At 42.0% G+C, this 21,395-nt stretch overlaps 1 protein-coding gene across 2 annotated transcripts in view; it reads left to right on the top strand.

Annotated features, from left to right (window-relative positions):
* The window catches only part of FRAS1 (Fraser extracellular matrix complex subunit 1), a 522,812-nt gene that overhangs the window by 278,807 nt on the left and 222,610 nt on the right, over positions 1-21,395 (top strand). For both annotated transcript variants that reach the window (XM_044945743.2, XM_025289852.3), the window contains exons 18-19: positions 444-620; positions 18,408-18,548. In XM_044945743.2, the coding sequence (XP_044801678.2) occupies positions 444-620; positions 18,408-18,548 (318 nt within the window). The remainder of the gene's footprint in view (positions 1-443; positions 621-18,407; positions 18,549-21,395) is intronic.

The following is a 21,395-nucleotide window of genomic DNA, read 5'->3' as shown; positions in this document are numbered from 1 at the left end:
ACCCCTCTGTAGTGGGTGATGGATGCTGTAATGGACCGTAACACAACTACCAGTTTTGCACATAATAGAGTAACAGCCTTTATAGGAATGCTTCTTAAAATCTTCCATTAAAAACTTGAGATTATATCATCCTCCTCTGTATGTGACTCTCTGGAAAACCAAGCCAATATTGTCCAGTTTGCTTTTGTCTTCCCTCCGTGATCTAGCCTGGCAGCTCTTCCAGGACCTGAGAGACATGGCTAGTTAGCATCACCCTCATTTGGCCTCTCACAGATATTGTTATTATCCCCCTGGGCTTTGTGGAGAATGCTGGGAAAACAGTTATCTGCAAGGTTGTATCTGGTGAACTTTTCTGAGTGAATTGGACTTCCTTAGAGACTCCCCTCGGTTGCAATGCTTATCTGATCCTCGGGCTGACTCCTGCATTCTGTTCCCCTTGGCAGCCTGTCATTCCTCTTGCTTGACCTGTGTGGGTCCAGCACACTCCCACTGCACCCAGTGCAGGAAGCCAGAGGACGGACTGCAGTTTGAGCCGCTGTCGGGCGCAAACGTCACCTCGGGCGAGTGTCTGTCCCGGTGCAGAGCCCAGTTTTACTTGGAGATCACTGGACTGTGTGAAGGTGAGTAAGCCTGATTGGAGGAAATGTTTAGGTAGCTTCCAGGCTTACCTCTTGAGGGATCCTGTGAGGTGGGACCCAAGCCAGAAGTGCTTTGTTTTCCCGCCACAATAGTTTCTGAGTGTTTCTGGATGGAAGACTGACATGTGAGAGAATGGTCCCACTGACATCGCCCTTCCTTTGGTGAATAACAGGTGATCTTAAAGAGTTAGTTCCTTTTACTCCACTGTCCTCAGAGTCACACTCTCAGAAATTCCAGGTGGGGATTCGTTCAGAGACAGGATGAGTAGCTGAGACAGACACAGAGCTCATTGTAGAATTCTATTTATTTGTTTTAATTTGCTACTCTGAATATAAGTTGATCTCTTCAGGACAAAATCTGGACTTCTGTCAAAATTTAGAAGTGATTCCTGCCCTTGCTTTGGTGTATTGCCTACAGAAAATTGATGCCATTCGGAATGGTGTGACTCAGAGCTGGGTCATCTCTAAGTGGCTGAAGATGAGATGAAGGGGTGCATGCGTGTGTAGTGGTTCAGCTGCGTCTGATGCTTCGTTTCCCCGTGAATCGTAGCCCACCAGACGCCCCTGTCCATGGGATTTCCCAGACAAGAATTCTCGACTGGATAGTCATTCTCTTTTCCAGGGAATCTTCCCAACCAAGGGATTGAAGCCAGGTATCCTACATTGCAGGTAGATTTTTTACCATTTGAGCCACCAGCAAAGCCCAATTTCCTAGGAGGCAGGGGAGGCCCCTCTCTGCTCCTACAAGAACCTTTCTTGCTATTGGATGAATTTTTTGACTCTTGGGCTACTTGGGGGAAAATCCACTACTTATATTTTTCATTATGAACATATGTTCATTAAGGGGAATTTTGAATGCAGAAAAAAGTAGAAAAATAATCTCTCTACCATCTACCTGCATAAACCCAGTTGCCTTTTATTTTGCTATAATATATCTGAGTCTTTTCTCCCCCTGTGCATAGCTTTGAATTTTTATTTTTACACCATAATTGTAAGCATACTGCAGATTCAGGGGTGTATTTGACAAGCCCACTTATTAAAATGGCTTCACTGTTACACTGGAATATATACTCACATGGAAACGCTGGATTTCAAGGTTAGGTAAAAAGGCTTTGGACACGGTGAGTGATATGGCATAGTAGAAAGTATATGGAATTGGAATACAGATACCCCAGGCCAGATACTTAAGCTCTCAGAGCCTTCGCATCTGCAGTATTAGAATAGGGATAATTGACTTTCACACATGCTTTTTGCCAGGATCAAAGGAGGTACAGAGCATGAAAGTGCTTGGTAACTTGTAAAGCCCTCATGATCACTTGGTATAAATCTCAGTCCATGTGCTCAGGTATTCGGGGACATTATAAGGGTCACCCCCTGCTCCCTGGGATGCACCAGGCTACAGGGTGTTTACATGGTGTCTGAAATTGGGAGAGGGCCTCTATTCCCCCAAACACTGGTTTCCACCCATGTATGCATTGTGCAAACTTCCCATGGTCCCTTAAACTCTTGCGACTCTGTTTCCACAACCACTTACAAAATATGGGAGTCTTTGCTGCTAAGAGCTCCAAACCCTCTCTTTCTGTTTTGCAAATAAGATCATTTATACCATTTTTCTAGATTCAGCATACAGACACCAAGAGGTAAAGGAGGGAGTGGGATGAATGGGGAGATTGTGATTGACATACATATACTATTGATACCCTGTTTAAAATAGATAACCTGATGAGAGCCTACTGTGTAGCTTAGGGAACTCTACTCATGCTCTATGGGGAAATAAATGGGAAGAAAATATAAAAAAGAAGAGATATATGTCTATGTACAGCTGATTCACTTTGCTATACTATAGAAACTATCAGAACATTCTAAAGCAACTATTTTGTTATTGTTTCAGTCGCTAAGTTGTGTCTGACTTTTTGCGACCCTGTGGATGGTAGCCTGTAAGATTCCTCTGTGAATGGGATTTCCCAGGCAAGAATACTAGAGTGGATTGCCATTTTCTTCTCAAGGAGATCTTCCCAGACCAGGGATCGAATCCACAGCTCTTGCATTGGCAGGCGGATTCTTTACCACTGAGCCACCTGGGAAGCCAAAGCAACTATACTCCAATAAAAATTAATTGTAGAAAAAGAGCCCCAATGCATTTCCAAGCCACACACCACACAGCCTTCACTTCTGATCCTAAAGAAGAAGTGAAGTAAACAAAGAAGAAACTTGTCTAGGCTGTTCACCATGGTTAGTTTCTTTCTACAATTTTGATCACTTCATTGAAAAAGAAAATTAGGGAATTTAGAGAGGGATCAGAAGAGATAAACAAAAATGATGACCATTTTTAAAGATAAATTGTCGATAAAAATGAGAGTAACCAGGGCATCTCAGGTGGCACAGTGGTAAAGAATCTGCCTGCCAATGCAGGAGACACAGGAGGTGCAGGTTCGATCTCTAGGTCAGGAAGATCCCCTGGAGGAGGAAATGGCAACCTATTCCAGTATTCTTTCCTGGAAAATCCCATGGACAGAGGAGCCTGGCTGTCTACAGTCCATGGAATCATGAAGAACAGGACACGACAGAGCACAAATGCAGGCAACCAGGGTTATTCAGCCCGAAAATAATATTCCTGTGAATTTGGTGCTCAGTCTTGATGCAGACACCGTAAGAAGCACCTTACTTGTTGTCTTTTTTCACTTGGTCCTGATACCAGCTTTATGGGGTGAGTGGGACAACTACTTTAGAAGAGAAACAGGCAGGAGGAAATTAAGGCTGTAACTTGCTCAGTATCAGGTAGCCGGCGCCAAGTAGAGTCCAGTGGGAACCTGAGTCAGCCAGACTCCAGTTGGTGAATCCATGCTATTCACCAAGAAGCTGTTCTAATATGGTCCCCGAAGGGGCAAACTCACAGAATTACAGTGTTGCAGGGTTGAGACAACCTAAGTTTAAGAAAGCATCTTTGACCGAGGGGAATGTTCTTGGAATCCCTTTATACAGACACCTTTTACAAAGGATTAGAATCTAATCCCTCTGGAATGGTTTAATTGTGGTCCCATGTGAAAGGGCTGGATTGACCTCTAGAGGCCTGGGTAGCCTTGTGACTTTATGCTAATTCACACAGTACTGTGAGGTATCACACATAGAACTCTCTACTCACGTTTATTATGAAATCCTGAGCCCTCTCTGTTCAAGGTAGATTGTTGTGCTCAATATAGTAGTGAGGGGGATGTGGGAGAAAGAGGTTAATTGAGTTGCCCAAGATTGCACTGGGAGACTGAGAGCAGCCACCAATTGTTTCCAAGCTCACTTGAGTTTAAGTGTGTTGATTGATGTGTTTCCTGTCACTCATCCGGTATCTTTGGCAACATTTCCGCCTTCCCACAATCTGTTCCTTTTTCGATTCTGCCGAAGCCTTGTCTCTGAACTCGGGCCTGGGAGCCCTGTGAGATTGTTTTAGGTGCTCCTTCTCACACACCCACAAAACTCCTTCTCCTCTATAAGGAACATTTTAAAAGGTTGGAGTTCTTGAGTGTGTGCCACTGAGAGTTGATTTTACAGACCTTTTCACCTCAAGTGCTTTGCTGTAAAGAAGCAAAAAACAACTGCTTTCTGGAACTCTCCCTCTGCCTTTCTCTGAGACTGCAGCATAGAGTGATTAGAATATTACCGCAGTTAATGAAAGCAAGAGGCAGATGCATTAGAGGGAGAAGCAATTTACTTAGAGCCCGAATATTGTCAGGAGTTGTTATAAAAGTTTCTGCTCTGAGCTACCTGACAAACCCAGGAATTATCTATTGGAGGATGAGGCAGATTTATTCAGGATATTTGACTAAGATCCAAGTCTGTGATAGAAGGATGTAAAATGTATAATTAACAAGGAGTGACCAAAGAGGAAATTGTTTTTTATTAGCTGGAGAACAGTCTGTTTTTTACATTGGAAAAGACCCTGATTCTGGGAAAGATGGAAGGCAGGAGGAGAAGGGGACAACGGAGGATGAGTTGGTGATGGACAGGGAAGCCTGGTGTGCTGCAGTCCATGGGGTTGCAAAGAGTCAGACATGACTAAGCAACTGAACTGAACTGAACTGAGTCTGTTTTTTTTTCATTCATTCTACAAATGTTTTTTGAGTGTCCCCTGGGTGCCAGGTATTGTCTAAGCACTTGGGGTGCTCTCATCAGTGAGTCAGATGAAATTCCTGCTCTCATGGAATTTATATTGAGAGAAACAGAAAATAAAAAATAAATAGCAGCAGCAACAGTGAAGCCCACAGTATACCCTTGGTTGATACTATGAAACCCACAGCAAGGTATGGGGAAGACGGAGCGGGTGCTCTGAGATAGACTTCAAAACAGATGCACTTTGCTGAGATGAGGATGGACACATGAATATATTTGTCCTGCATTTTTGGCTCACAGAAACGAACCTGGGTACTTAACCAGATAGACCTTTGACTTTACACTTCTTTCACACACAGCCTCCATGTTTTCAGCGTGGCTGGAATTTCTGGTTCAAAATAAAATCTGGTACCAATTTTTTGAAGATAGTTTGGAGGCATTTTTTAGTAGTCCACAAAAATTTTACATGTCTATTAAATATTAAGGACTTCCCTCGTGGCACTAGTGGTAAAGAATCTGCCTGCCAATGCAGGAGACATGAGATGCAGAGTCCATCCCTGAGTCCTTCCTGAAGATACCCTGGAGAGGGATATGGCAACCCATTCTAGTATTCTTGCCTGGAAAATCTCATGGACAGAGGAGCCTGGTGGGCTACAGTCCGTGGGGTTGCACAGAGTCAGACATGACTGAGTGACTGAGCACAGTTAAATATTAATTGAGTGTTAGGCTCAGAAAGGGTTTTAGTGATTTTATCCACAGTTCATCTCTCCTGTTTAACTGATTGTTCCCTAGCATTGACAGATACTAACTTCCCTGGTAGCTCAAATGGTAAAGCGTCTGCCTACAATGCAGGATTTCTAAAACAAGCAGAAACCCCAAGAAATACCTGTCAGCGCCTTTGCACAAATAAAACAACTTCATAAAACCCCAACCTTCTAAAACAAAATCAAAAGCCCATCCCTTACTTTCTCGTTCGTCTTTCTCACTAACTTTCCATACCTCTGGGAGCTCTTATGAGTCTAGATGAGTTCTCGAGAGTAGAGCTGGGTAGGGACCATTCTGTTCCCTAACTCCAGGGGCACCATTCTCATAATAATTTCTATGATTGGTGCCTCCTGAAGTCCTTTAGTGTCTGTGAAGCCTGTGTGGCTGAACATGGCAGCTCAGGGTGGGTGGATAGAAGGAAGGACCTGAGGCTTTTGTTACTAGGAGACCTCGGCTCTCTCCTATAGGTGTTCCTAAGGTCAGGTCAGATTGCTCAGCTAAGTTTCAGATTCTCCTTCATTCTTGTTGAGGGCTTATTTATTTTTCTTTAAGGGATTCAACTATTTTGAAGATTCAGCTTTTAGTTGAGGTCTTTGTAGAATAGAACTTCTCATAGGAATCTCTTGGCAATCTTGTTAAAATGTGGACTCAGATTCAGTAGGTCTGGGGTGGGGTCTGAGCTTGCATGTTTATAATATGTTTCAGGGGAGGCTGATGCTCCTGGTCCACAGACCATAGTTTGAATAAGCCAAGCCTCTGATTAAAGAGTTGTGTGAACTCAGTCATGACCAACTCTTTGCAACACCATGGACTGTATAGCTTGCCAGGCTCCTGTGTCCATGGAATTCTTCAGGCAAGAATACTGGAGTAGGTTGTTCTTCCCTTCTCCAGGGGACCTTTCCAACCCAGAGATTGATCCCAAGTCTCCTGCATTGCAGGCAGATTCTTTATCATCCAACTAATTAAAGAAGAATATCACTTTATCATATCACTGGTGTACTTCTTTCTAATGATAGCAGTATTTTAAAATCCCAATTTTTATTTCTTTTCATTGCATACATTTTGCATATTACTGAAACTTATAAAAAGTATAGACCAAAAATGTTAAAAATATCTAAGTTACCAAGATTTAGCAAATGAAGATTTGGGATTAAAAAAATCTGAAAAATTTGAAAGCCACCATCAAATTACTTTAAAGGAGAAGGTTTATTGTCAAAATAAGTCCAAGAAGACATGAAAAGTATGAATAAATCAAAAGTCATACATAAAATTGAAAAGGTTGACAAAGAACTTCCTCTAAAAGAGTGCTAGAGTTAATTTAATGTGTGAGTTATTAAAACCATCAAAGAATAATATAAAGAAATCTTATAATAATATAAAATACTAGAGCATAGAAAAAGATAGGATATTTTGGAGTACACTATTTTTTCTTCCAGCATAGCAGTAATGTAATGTTACAACAAAACACAGAGAAAAACTACAAATTTTAGATAAAACATTAAAAAGATATCAAATTGAATTCTGAGCTATATATAAAATTGAATTGAGGTTATTTTAAGAATTTATAGATTAGCTTATATTGAGATATCTATTAGGTAATTTATCATATCAAAACATCAAAGGAGAAAAAAATATGATCACTTTTATTTGCTGAAAATCTGTCTACCTAGGTTCATGATCTATTCTTCACATAAAGAAAAACCTTAATTAGGAGTAATTAGGAGGACTATATTAAAAAATACAGAATTAAGAAATAAAAATATTTCCGTTCAGTTCAGTTGCTCAGTTGTGTCCGACTCTTTGCGACCCCATAATCACAGCATGCCAGGCCTCCCTGTCTGTCACCAACTCCCGGAGTTCACTCAAACTCATGTGCATTGAGTCGGTGATGCCATCCAGCCATCTCATCCTCTGTCGTCCCCTTCTCCTCCTGCCCCCAATCCCTCCCAGCATCAGAGTCTTTTCCAATGAGTCAACTCTTCACATGAGGTGGCCAAAGTACTGGAGTTTCAGCTTTAGCATCATTCCTTCCAAAGAACACCCAGACTGATCTCCTTTAGAATGGACTGGTTGGATCTCCTTGCAGTCCAAGGGACTCTCAAGAGTCTTCTCCAACACCACAGTTCAAAAGCATCAATTATTCAGCACTCAGCTTTCTTCACAGTTCAACTCTCACATCCATACATGAACACTGGAAAAACCATAGCCTTGGCTAGATGGACCTTCGCTGGCAAAGTAATTACTCTGATTTTGAATATGCTATCTAGGTTAGTCATAACTTTCCTTCCAAAGAGTAAGCATCTTTTGATTTCATGGCTGCAATCACCATCTGCAGTGATTTTGGAGCCCAAAAAATAAAGTCTGACGTGGTTTCCACTGTTTGCCCATCTATTTCCCATGAAGTGATGGGACCGGATGCCATGATCTTCGTTTTCTGAATGTTGAGCTTTAAGCCAACTCTTTCACTCTCCTCTCTCACTTTCATCAAGAGGCTTTTTAGTTGCTCTTCATTTTTTGCCATAAGGGTGGTGTCATCTGCATATCTGTGGTTATTAATATTTCTCCCGGCAATCCTGATTCCAGCTTGTGCTTCCTCCAGCCCAGCGTTTCTCATGATGTACTCTGTATATAAGTTAAATAAGCAGGGTGACAATATACATCCTTGACGTGCTCCTTTTCCTGTTTGGAACCAGTCTGTTGTTCCATGTCCAGTTCTAACTGTTGCTTCCTGACCTGCATACAGGTTTCTCAAGAGGCAGGTCAGGTGGTCTGGTATTCCCATCTCTTTCAGAGTTGTCCACAGTTTATTGTGATCCACACAGTCAAAGGCTTTGGCATAGTCAATAAAGCAGAAATAGATGTTTTTTTGGATCTCTCTTGCTTTTTCCATGATCCAGCGCATATTGGCAATTTGATCTCTGGTTCCTCTGCCTTTTCTAAAACCAGCTTGAACAACTGGAAGTGCACGGTTCATGTATTGCTGAAGCCTGGCTTGGAGAATTTTGAGCACGACTTTACTAGTGTGTGAGATGAGTGCAATTGTGCGGTAGTTTGAGCATTCTTTGGCATTGCCTTTCTTTGGGATTGGAATGAAAACTGACCTTTTCCAGTCCTGTGGCCACTGCTGAGTTTTCCAAATTTGCTGGCATATTGAGTGCAGCACTTTCACAGCATCATCTTTCAAGATTTGAAATAGCTCAACTGGAATTCCATCACCTCCACTAGCTTTGTTCGTAGTGATGCTTTCTAAGGCCCACTTGACTTCACACTCCAGGATGTCTGGCTCTAGGTGAGTGATCACACCATCATGATTATCTTGGTCATGAAGCTCTTTTTTGTACAGTTCTTCTGTGTATTCTTGCCACCTCTTCTTAATATCTTCTGCTTCTGTTAGGTCCATTCCATTTCTGTCCTTTATTGAGCCCATCTCTGCATGAAATGTTCCCTTTGTATCTATAATTTTCTTGAGATATAAAAATATTTATCATATAAAAAATGAAATGTTTAGTATGTCCACATATTACCTGAGGTATTCTAAAATATTTTTCATTGTTTATCTGAAGTTTAAATTTAGTTAGATGTCCTTTATTTTATCTATGATTTCTACCTGTAACCCTTCTATTCTCAGATAACCTCTTTTAATCTTTTGGCATAGATTCCTACAGTTATTTACATACACATATACATGTATCACTTTATAGTTTATGAAATTCCTTACAACCAAGAATTTTATTGGAAATCCTGTGAATTTATATTTACTCCCATTTTATAAATGAAGAAACTGAGACTTAGAAGGAACCAACTGAAGAATAATTTAGCATTGGGAAGATCCTGGGCTCTAATGGAGGACATGGTTACCTAAGGAATATTTCCTTCTTTCCAAGCCTAGATCCCTTGTTCTTCTTTTCATCCTAGAGCTTTACAATTTAATTTCAGGCCAGGCCACCTCTCTTAATGATCTCATCCAATCACAAAGTCAACGACTTGGTTGTGGTGGAGCAATGGGGTATGAACTTGGTTGGGATGATTAACTCAGCCACGTAATTGCCCCAATTCTATGGCAAATTGGGCTTCCCTTGTGGCTCAGCTGGTAAAGAATCTGCCTGCACTGCAGGAGGCCTGGGTTGGGGAGATCCTCTGGAGAAGGGAAAGGCTACCCACTCCAGTATTCTGGCCTGGAGAACTCTATGGACTGTATAGTTCATAGGGTCGCAAAGAGTCAGACATGACTGAGTGACTTTCACTTTCTGTGGCAAATTAAGCATGGATTTTTAAAAAAAATTCCTATGGAGTTTAGTGAGAGGGCTTAAGATAATATAATTTTGAGGAAATTACTAGTTCTGTTTTAAAAATGAACTCCATAGTGCAATAACAAGTTTTACCTATATATCTTCTCATGCATAATGTCTGTAGAAACATTGTTCTTCAAAGAAGAATACAGACATAACAAACATCCCAGTGCCCCCTCCCATCCCCCATCATTCATTAGAAGTAGAATTATCATAGAGCTTTGGTCAGGGAGACATCTGGGAAATTTTAGTAACTAAACTTTTCCAAGCCTCCTTTGTCAGTCTTGGAGACAGCATTGCCTCCTTAGACAGAACTTACACCTGCGTGGGGCAAAACTGCACAAAATCAATACAGATTCAGGATCAATTTTTTTCCAGTTTTATTGAAATGTAGTGATATATAACATTGTATTCAATTAAGGTATACAACATTGTAATTTAATATATATTTATGTTGCCAAGTGATCACCACAATAAGTTTAGTTTGACATCCTTCACCTCACAGAGTTGTAATTTTTTTTCCTGTGATGAAAACTATAATTTACTGTCTTAGTAACTTTCAAATATACATATAGTATTGTTAACTATAGGGTTTCCCAGGTGGTTCAGTGGTAAAGAATCTGCCTGCCCATGCAGGAGCCGAAGGAGACGTGGTTTCGATCCCTGGATCGGGAAGATCCCCTGGAGGAGGAAATGGCAACCCACTCCAGTATTTTTGCTCGGTTCGTCAAAGAATCGGACATGAGTGAGTGTGCACAGGCAGAGCAATTGTTAACTCTAGTGCCACCCTCTTCATTGGATTCCCCAGAATTTGTTTATCTTATAACAGAAGTTTGTACCTTTTGACCACCTTCACTTGTTTCCCCTCCTCACACCCCTCCCCACCCCCTAGGATGTACCAGTCTGTTGTCTGAATCATATCCTTCAGTCCATGTCTAGTCCTCTGTTGTCTCTCAAACTTTGGTGACTGTCCAAGCTATTCTCTGTGTTCTTAGTGGCATCCAGCAGTGGAGGGTGTGCCCTGCCCTGTCTCTGTCCTAATGCAAAGGACCTTAGTCAGCATCTGAATGCTGGGAGATTGGAGCCAAACCCTCTTTCAGCAACTTCTAAAATGTCCAAGTGGATCTCTTTCAGAGACCTTCTCGGAGGTGTTTGTTTCTGTGGGGGGAGCGGAGGGGGGTAGAGTCACTGGTTAACAACTATCCCTCTGTTTGCTACAGTTCCACAGAGCCCATGAACTCGAACCCTGCTGATCATCAGAGTCAGGCCACCAGTGGCCATGTTCTCTGGGCTGTAGTCAAAAAACCAGGGCCCTAGACCTGCACACAGGTTCTTTCCAGGGAGACACGAGTGACCTGGAGCTGGGTGGGGGGCGAACATGAACACGCTGTCCTCCCGCCTCCCAGGTCTCTGGAGAGGATGGCGGGCACTCAGCCTCTATATGGGGGTTAAAGTAGAAGCCTGACCCTCAGGCTACAGCCTGACATGTATAGACATGTGTCTCTTTCCAGAAAAGACTAGGAGATGGACATTTCTGATGGATGCCTTCACACGGAGCCCTGGGGGGACAGGTACCGTGACTCCTAGCGAGCCTGTGAAGAACTGTCTTTTTGGATGCTCTGATCTCACAGGTCTTCTGGATTCAAGCCCCGTTGGCTTTTGGAGCTAGAGGTTGGAGGACCATTTCTCAGGTGGAGGTCTTAAAGTTGGGTAGTAGATGTTAGGTTCAAGCCCTTCGATTCTCAGGGAGAAGCTGGGTGTCTGTGAGTTCCCCCTTGTTTATTGTATCAACATGCTGCTGTCCCAGGGGTAGGATTTATGGCAGGAGTGTGTCTTGGCATAGATACCTTTTTTTTTTTTTTTCTCATTTGTTTAATATGTAGGAGGCACTCAGCTAGTTTTCCGGACTTCTTTCAGAGGGAATTGGGCCATGTGTAACCGTAGATTAGCATGACCGCAGGAAGGAGTGAATTCAGGAGCCTCCTACAGAATGCCAATTTCTTTTTTAAATGAGAAATTCACTGATGATTTTGGTTAATTAAATAACTTGCTTTAGATGAATGAGAAGGAGTAAAGCATATTGTGGTATTTTATCTATTTAGTTGTTCCTAAGATTCACCAAAGGCCTTAAGGCACAGAGCTTTAATTAAAGAAATAAATGCACAGGAGTCAGCCTGTTCTGCTTAAGAGTGTGTTGCTATTTATGAAGCTGGGATTCCCTTGAATGAATTGAATAAAATACGTGGCATTTATATTAAGCAACACTTTAATGTAGTCCGTAGAGTGCTGACATAAGCTGTACAAATGCGTGCCTTTTGAAGATGTTCGGTCTTCTTCTCTTTCTCCTTCTTGCTTTTATAGCAGGGGTGTGCTAGGTTTTGGGGATAGAAAGATGAAAATAATATAGACCATGCCTAAAGGAAAGAGTGATCAACTAGGGGAGACTGACACAGAACAAGTAACTAAAAAAACGGGATACATGTTGTAATGGCAATCGGCAGAAGATATATAAAGAACACAACATAAGAGACTGGCTCCTGAGGGGAGAGGAGATGATGAAAATTTTGCAGAGGGAAAACTCCATCATTAGGCTATTGAGGATTAATGGGAATTTATTAGGGAAGAAGGTAAGAAAGAACATTCTTTGCCCGGGAAACAGCAAGTGTAAAGGCATGGTGTGTTTGGAGAAGGACTGTGCATTTGGTTTTCCTGCAGGGTGAAGTCCGAATGGTGGATTGTAGGGATTGATACTGGAGACGTGGGCTTGGGTCATGTCATGAAGGGCTGTGTGTGCTGTGTTTAAGAGTTGACACAGTTGGTCTTTGAGAACCGTGAAAAGATTTTAAGTAGGGAAATTGTTTGGTCAATGTCGGGACCTCCCTGGTAGTAGTATGGCAGGTAAATGGGGAGACACTAAGTGGGGCTGGTTAGGAAGCTGCTACACCCACCCATATCAGGAGTGACATTGAAGGTCTACATTAAGGGTCGCAGGGATGATTAAACTGGGATAGATTTGATGCAGATTTAAGACATAGAAATCAACGTATCGCATCTGCATTATGGTGAGGAAAAGTAGAAGTCCAGCTTTCTCATTGTGAGTGTCTTTGTGAATGGTGGGGTAAAGGCAAGCCAGGAAATACAGGAAGTCCCCTACCAATGAACCATCAAAATTCAAGTTGCAACCTGCCAAAGATGTGAACATGTGTGTGCATGTCCAGTCACATAAGTTAGTTCATGATGAAGTTAGTTAGTCTGATGAGGGGGGGCTACTGTACAAAAAAGACCAGGTACGGGGTTAGGATGTGGGCGGGTCATGAGTACAGTTTGGATGGAATGAATGTGATGTGATCATTTACATTAAGTCATTAAGTAGGTAAGGGTTCGGAGAAGGCAATGGCAACCCACTCCAGTACTCTTGCCTGGAAAATCCCATGGACTGAAGAGCCTGGTAGTCTGCAGTCCATAGGGTCGCTAAGAGTCAGACACGACTGAGCGACTTCACTGTCACTTTTCACTTTTCACTTTCATGCATTGGAGAAGGCAATGGCAACCCACTCCAGTGTTCTTGCCTGGAGAATCCCAGGGATGGGGGAGCCTGGTGGGCGGCCGTCTCTGGGGTCGCACAGAGTCGGACACGACTGAAGTGACTTAGCAGCAGCAGCAGCAGGTAAGGGTTAAGCTTGGATACTTAATGGATAATGGGGAATGAAGAATATGTGGTAGCAATGGAACACCAAGTAGAGACAGTCCCTAGACAGTTAGATTTATGTGATTAGAGTTCAGGGTTAAAGTCAGAGCCGTGCACATAAATTTGGGACTCACCAGCCTGAGGCTGAAAAGAAACGATCAAAGAGAAGGGAGACCTAGCAGTGTGCTGCCAGCATTTCCATCCATCTACCCCACCCACTCACCTTCCTAGTTGCCCTTCCATTCAGCCAGCAGAAACTTATTTCCTGAGAACTTGTGACAAGCCAGGGACAGGGATTATGACAGGTATTGTGTGAATCACAGAGATGGATAAGATGTACATTTTACTCTTAAAGGATTCCTGGGGGGGTGGGGAGGTAGGGTAAATCACGTTTTACCATCTGATCCAGCAATTCCACTTCTGGGTATATGCCTAAAATAATTGAAAGTGGGATCTCAAAGAGGTATTTGTATACCCTTTTTCCTAACAGCATAATTCACACTAGCTTAAGAGTGGGAGCAATTCAGTGTGCATTTATGAATGAATGGATTACCGAAATGTGGTAAATATGCATGCATACAATGAAATATTCAGCCTGAAAAAGGAAGAAAATTCTGACACATGTTCCCATGTTGATGAACCTTAACGACATTATGCTAAGTGAAGTAAACCATTCATGAAAATGAAGTAAATAAATAGCAATATGCCTTTTGTTCTTTAAAAGGAAAACAGAAAGAAAGAAGGAAAAGAAGAATGAAGGAGAGGGGGAGAGTAATTTTATTTGACTTTCCTCATTTCAACTTTCATCCCTCATCACAGTGTTCCTTCTGCATATCCTTGAGGATTTTGATATTTACATCATAATTCAAGAGATGTCCACCTCAAAAATTGTTTTGACATGAAAAGCCAGGAAATTTTATATGATATGAAAACATTTATGCTTGCCCACTTCATATATTATTTAAAAGGAAAAAAGAAATAGTAGTGTCCTTTGTCTGAAATTTAAACAGAATATAGAATGAACAAAAAATTGGTATGTTTTCGTTGTTTTAGGTAAAACTTTTATTGGCGTCAGGTTGACTGGAATTTACAACCATCTGAGGACACTTTTGATGCCAAAACTTTTAGTGCTTAAGCAGCTCCGTTATGCTTTTTCAGAAATATACTCAGCCATCAACTGGAAAACCACTCTCTAAAAAATGTAGTGGGGAAATTATTCACAGAACTTACTCTCAAGTCTCTTCCATATATGCCCTGTAATGGAGTTAGTCTTCCTTGAAGGATCTTAGACTTCAAACTGGAACTTCTCTTATGGAATCATCTTCCATTAAATGATAGACCTTCATAAAAGTCACTGAAAGAGTGTAGACATTTCCAAAAGCAGCACAGAATTGAAGTTTCATGAGCTTGTTTTAAAGACACAGATGCCTGTAGTTACAGAAATAGAGTATTACAGAGGACAAGAAGACTTGGAAAGGATGGTCATCCAGCGTATCATTTTCCCTCAGTGGCACAGGGTGACTCACTAGGTCATTATCTATTTGGTTCTTAAACATTTCCAGTGAAGGCAGTTCTGAAGTCTGCCATGGTTATGTCCTGTGAGGCTTATTTCCAAAATCAAGTGGGAGCCAAAGGATTTTCTCCTGAAATTCCTAGCCCATCAACTAATTTGTCTTCATTGCTATTTTTGTTGTTGCTGTTCAGTCACTAAATTGTGTCTGACTCTCTTCGTGACCCCATGGATTGAAGCACACCAGGCTTCCCTGTCCTTCACTATCTCCCAAAGTTTGTTCAAACTCACGTCGGTTGAGTAGGTGATACCATCCAACGATCTCATGCTTTGTCGTCCCCTTCTCCTGCTGCCCTCAATCTTTCCCAGCATCAGGGTCATTTCTAATGAGTCAGTTCTTCACATCAGGTGGCCAAAGTATTGAAGCTTCAGCTTCAGCATCAGTCCTTCCAATAAATATTCAGGACTGATTTCCTTTAGGATGTACTGGTTGGATCTCCTTGCTACCTAAGGGACTCTCAGGAGTCTTCTGCTGCACCACAGTTCAAAAGTATCAATTGTTTGGTGCTCAGCCTTCTTTATGGTTACTTTCTTGTTTTATATAATTCAGTAACAATCTTTATTCACATCGAGCCAGTTTGTCTCATTGATTTTGTGACCAAATGAAATAAGTTGTCTGCTCATAATGCGTTAATTCATCTCCCAGTTTTCAATTCAACAATGATATGCTTTGATTTCCTATTTATTAAGGAGGTAGAACAGGAGGAGCTGGGGATATTTGCAATCTTGTAAGGTCTGATGTGAACATAATGGTATTATCATAGACAAATTTAGGTATGTAGAAGTTTGTTGCTTCCCCAATTATCCTAGAGGGCTTTGTGTTGACAACACAAGTTAGTTGTTTTTGAAATACTGCCACCTGACTTTCTATCACATGTCATTTCATTTGTGCTAAACATGTCTTAAATAATGAGCTGATATGTACCTCTCTTTTATAGTCATATTTGCTTACTTGTTCTATTTTGTTTTTTAAAGAGGAAATATTTTGTCAGTGATTCTGAAAATACTTGGGAAAAATTACTGTGACTTGTGCTATTAGAGTAGTTAACAAGGCAATCTAAAAAAAATAAGGAAATAATTTTAAAACTTGGAGCTCTGGCTCTGTTTTTCATAGCAATAAATACTGTTGAATAGATATAAAGCTCTGCAGTGTAGCTAAGGATAATAATCAAAATATTTATCAACCAATAAGTAAGGTGTGGGCTTCCCTGGTGGCTCAGACAGTAAAGAATCCACTTGCAATGTAGGAGACCTGGATTCAATCCCTGGGTTGGGAAGATCCCCTGGAAGAGGGCATGGTAACCCACTCCAGTATTCTTTCCTGGAGAATCCCCATGGACAGAGGAGTCTGGTGGGCTACAGAGTGTCTGGGCTCACAAAGAGTCAGACATTACTGAGCAAATATACATAGCACACACAAGGTAGGGTGTGGGGCTTCATAGGGGGCTCAGTCGTAAAAAAAAAAAAAAAAAAAGAAAAACCCGCCTGCCAATGCAGGAGATATAAGAGATGATGGTTCAATCCCTGGGTTGGGAAGATCCCCTGGAAGAAGGCATGCCAACCCTCTCCAGTATTCTTGCCTGGAGAATCTCATGAACAGAGAAAGCTGATGGGCTACTGTCCATTGGGTTACAGAGTTTGATAGGACTGAAGTAACTTAGCATGCATGCATGCAAAGTTGGGTGTACTGCCCAATCCAAATGGGTATGGCCTTAGCTCAGGTACAGGTGTTAAACCTTTAGGTGCTCAGTTAGGGATGATATACTAGGGTGGAGCACCAGAAGGTTTAGGACAGCAGTCATCTACCAGCCATATATCATGAGTTTAATACTCCTACAAACTAGTTCTGCTGGACAAGAACATCCTACCTTGCAGCAGCCCAATCTGTTTATCAAGGATTGAAATTTACATTTTTATTGGGGATTGGTGGAAATGGAGACCTCAGTTGTAGAAAATCCCATATGCTTCTTCCAACCTGCTGATCTCTTGAGTCTTCAGGAAGTTTGATTGAGGGATCAGAGGAGGCAAAGAGGAGACTGAGGGTCGTGTCCCTGCAGTCAGTGGATCTTGTCGCTGAAATGCCTGGGTCCTCCCACTCATTGTCTTACTTACCTCTGTTTCCCCAACACCTTGACCTACTTGCGGCTCAATAACAAAAGATGAATGAGTGATTGAGAGTGATTGACTGGCTGTTTCAAATTGTGGGCTTTATTATTATTCAGATATGATGAGGCCAGCATATCAGGAGATGACTGTCTTGGGAAAGAACCCTTACAGTTCCCAAGAGGAAGGTCATGTCACATCATGCAGGGGCCACAGAGGGAAGCACCAGGGTGGGGCAGGAGGCAGAAGGAGTGAGGGCAAAAGGTGGGCAAAAGCTGATATTGTGGTTTCTGTGGGAAGAAATGAGTGAGGCATAGTAAATAATCCACATGGTGTCCACAACATCCTATGTGGTATATATTGTTTATATTCTCATTTTTATACATGAGGAAGTAGGAGCCTTGAGAAATTGCATAACTTAGTCAAGGTCACAGAGAATTGTGATATGATGCTCTTATTCTCTCTGTTATACTCCATTTTCCATTTGTTTTATTCGGGTTATTTGCTTGTGTGTCTGTTGATGCAGCTACTTGGAGCAGTTCAGAATGTTGGATGGTCCTTCTTACCTGTGTGTGTCCAGTTTCTGTCAGAGCATGGGCTCCATAGAAACCTTTGTTTAATCAATCAGTAAGGCCTCCATCACCTTCCTCTTTAATTTGAGCAGCCTAATCAGCAGCCCAGTGATGGTACAGGAGCTGTCCTGATGGAAGGAGACCTTTTTTATGGCTTTCTGTTCTTTATCTGACATCCTCTGAGACTGGGAACATGGGAATAAAGAAATGAATGATTCCGCAAATGGTTATTTCTGTTTTTTGTGTCACTTATCTCTTTCTTAATCTGGGTTCCCTGATGGCTCAGTTGGTAAAGAATCTGCTTACAATATAGGAGACCAAGGTTCAGTCCCCGCATCAGGAAGATCCCTTGTAGAAGGGAATGGCAACCCACTCCAGTATTCTTGCCTGGAGAATTCCATGGACAGAGGAGCCTGGCAGGCTACAGTCCATGGGGTAGCACAGAGTTGGACATGACTGAACGACTAACACTTTAATGTGGGTTCCACAGATGCCTATTTTGTAGGATACAGCCTGAAAGAAGTATGTGAGATGTCTGCTCTGTCCTTGGGAAAGTTAAGTGAATGTGTAGAACTTATACCCAATGGAATATTACAGGAAAGTGAATGGGGAAGGCAGAGCTACTGTCCTTGTCAGATGGCGGCTCTCCTGATTATCTCCTCTGCCTTTTCTCCCTTCCAGCTTGCCATCCGTCCTGTTCTGCGTGTGCAGGGACGAGCCCACACAACTGCACAGCCTGTTGGCCTTCCCACATGCTGTTGGATGGGGAGTGCCTCTCCCAGTGCCCAGATGGGTACTTCAACCAGGAAGGCAGTTGTACAGGTGAGTGTGTAACCCATATGTTGTCTTCATACAACCTGGCTCTGAAATTAGCAACCGTGTCATACTAAGGCACTAGACTTGGGCTGTGAGTGAGGAAAACAAGTGAAATTCTATTCATCCAATAGGAAATATGGATAACGTGAAAAATGAGAATCAGCTTGACCCTATGCATATAGTGAGGGATGATGGGGACCATCAAGGAGATGAACTGCTGCAGGCTCTCATGCATTTGTGCGAGAGCAGGCATTGGCCTCACCTCTGCAGTCCTCAGCCCCGCTTCCCCCAGCTGCAGCCTAATAGAGCAAAAAGGGAAAGGGTATTTATTTTCTTCCTTGACACATCAGCCCAATATGTTTTTAAGAGCACCTGTATATTTCAGTGACAGAGATTTTAAGAATTACAAGTTCAGATTAGTGAAGGGTTTTATTGGAATCGACAAAATACTAAAATTTAAGCACCTTATTGTAGCTCTGTGTTTTCTTGTCGCTAGAGAAAAAAAGAAAAGACAAACACATTCTATCATGATTATGGTTTTATTTCTAAAAATAGACTGCTGAGGCCGACTGATAGGGAAAAAGCCCATTGTTATAAAATTGTTTGATTTTTGGTTCTGGCATTAGAAAACATGTAGTAAATGTGTAAAATATTTTTGAAATAAATTAAAACTTGTCAGATTCATCAAGCCTCAAACTCCAAAGAGGAAATTTAATGTGAATACAAACTTAGATGATTGAAGATCAATATTATTTTTCTGGAATTTTCTTCTACAAGTAGCTTTTTAATCTCTGTAGGTCCCTGATGGGTTGTTTCACTTGAAACACTCAATTAAGCTCAGTGGGGAGCATTCTTGGTTTCCTTGTCCCTGGGGTTGTCCTTGAAAACTGTGGTCTTTCCTTCTGTGCCCTCACCCTTGCCCAGTTGGTTTCGTCTGTGGAAAATTGTTTGGGGGAAGAAAGTCTGAGTAGCTGTAACTCTTCACTGCCCATGCCCCTGCCTGCCTGAGACCAGCAGATGGAAAGTACTTTTATAAGGAAGATTAAAAAAATCGGGCTACAGGTTGAATCTGTTTCTTTTACTTTCTGTTGCTTCCCTAAACTGAAAGGATACTGTCTATACATAATGCCCTACGTCGGGGAACCCGGCCCCTCTGCCTAAATGTGAAACCAAAGTGCTGCTGTCCAGAGAGACATTCTGACTCTGCTCACCTATGTATGGCTGCAAGAAAGAGGAAATTAACACAGCCCCTCCGGAAGCTGACCATTCCAGGGGGTATTTGCAAGATTAATGGCCTTTGTACTTTACTTCCTCACCTCTTCCTCCTCTGTAAAATAACCTGGCATCCAGACCCTGATAAGATGGTTATTTTGAGACACTAGTCTGCCATCTTCTTGATCTGCCGGCTTTCCAAATAAGGTTGTTATTCCTTGCCTCAACACCTCGTCTACTGATTTATTGGTCTGTCGTGGGGCGAGCAGAGGGGACTTGGACTCAGTAATAGTACCACAAGCAGCAGGGCTCCAAGGTCACTGGAAATATCCTGGCAGGGAGGGGGTACTGCGCAATAGAGATTAACCTGAGAGTGCCAGTATCTTTTGGATGGATATTTACAAAGTTAAGAGCCTCAAGGAATGTAGAACTGGTGATGGTTAATGCTAGCCTTCTAATCAGCAGTTTGCTTGCTTGCTTTTTTTTTTTTTCTATAACTTCTTATCTTCTCTTGGCCTTCTGCCAGACAAAGTTGACTTTACTGGAAATCTGTGCCTTTCCTTCCCACCAGCTCTGCACCAGAAGGGAATTCTTTGTCATTAGTTCCAGCAAGCACTACCCAGCTCTGGTCCTTTACCTCCCCTCCTCTTGGAATCAGACAGGCTTAGATTTCCTCATCCTTGGCAGAGAAACCCTTCAATCTCCTTCCACGCACACTTGCTCCCGCTGCCCATCTTGGCAGCACAAGAGCAGTTGCAGCTGCAACTTTCTTTTATTCTTTGCCATCTTTATCTTTATTGCCTGCGCCTACTGGGACTCACTGCTCTTTTTCAGTGTAGTACCTCTCAGTAATTTGGTGGTTTTTCTGGGGAAAACATAGTTTTGACAGTTTTGTCTAAGGAATTGAACTTCAAACGTGGTTCACCATAACCTCTAGAAAGAGGCCTTTTTCGGCTCTTTGTATTTTAATTAAGTGTTGCTGCTAAAACAGGCATTCAAGTTGTGGCCTGGAGGGAGAGCAGGGTTGGCCTCTGACTCCATGAGACGTTTTCACTTCCCTTGCTGTTGGATAGTTCCACCTGTGCCTGCTGGGGATTTCTGAGAAGCAAAATATCTCCCTCTTCTCCATCTAGCTCTTTGAATTTTAGAGAGGGAGAGTCTTACCACTTGTTTTTCTGTTTTTTACTTTGATCTGAACTTCCTGATTTATATAGATGGGAATGGTCATACTGAGCAACCAATTCCTCTCATTTTATTTTCTAAAAAATTTTAAAATATTTATTTACTTATTTAGCTTCACTGGGTCTTAGTTGAGGCATGCAAGATCTTCAACCTTCCTCTCGGCATGTGGGATCTTTTTAGTTACAGCATATGAACTCTTAGTTGTGGTATACAGGATCTAGTTCCCTAACTGGGAATTAAACCTGGGCCCCCTACATTGGGAGATTAGCTATTGGACCACCAGGCAAGTCCCAATTTCTCTCATTTTAATGTTTCTAGATCCCATGTTCTGTTCATGGGCAATGTTTTTGCTGACCCTAGAAATGCTGTCTTTTGGTTAATGCCAAAGGGTGTGCCAGCCTTGCTCAGGAGTCTTTTTCAAAAGATGATTAACATTTGAAGTCTGTTCTTAGTGTAATT

Source organism: Bubalus bubalis, chromosome 7, assembly GCF_019923935.1.
Source record: "Bubalus bubalis isolate 160015118507 breed Murrah chromosome 7, NDDB_SH_1, whole genome shotgun sequence".
Taxonomy (NCBI): domain Eukaryota; kingdom Metazoa; phylum Chordata; class Mammalia; order Artiodactyla; family Bovidae; genus Bubalus; species Bubalus bubalis.
This window is presented reverse-complemented; position numbering and strand designations above follow the sequence as displayed.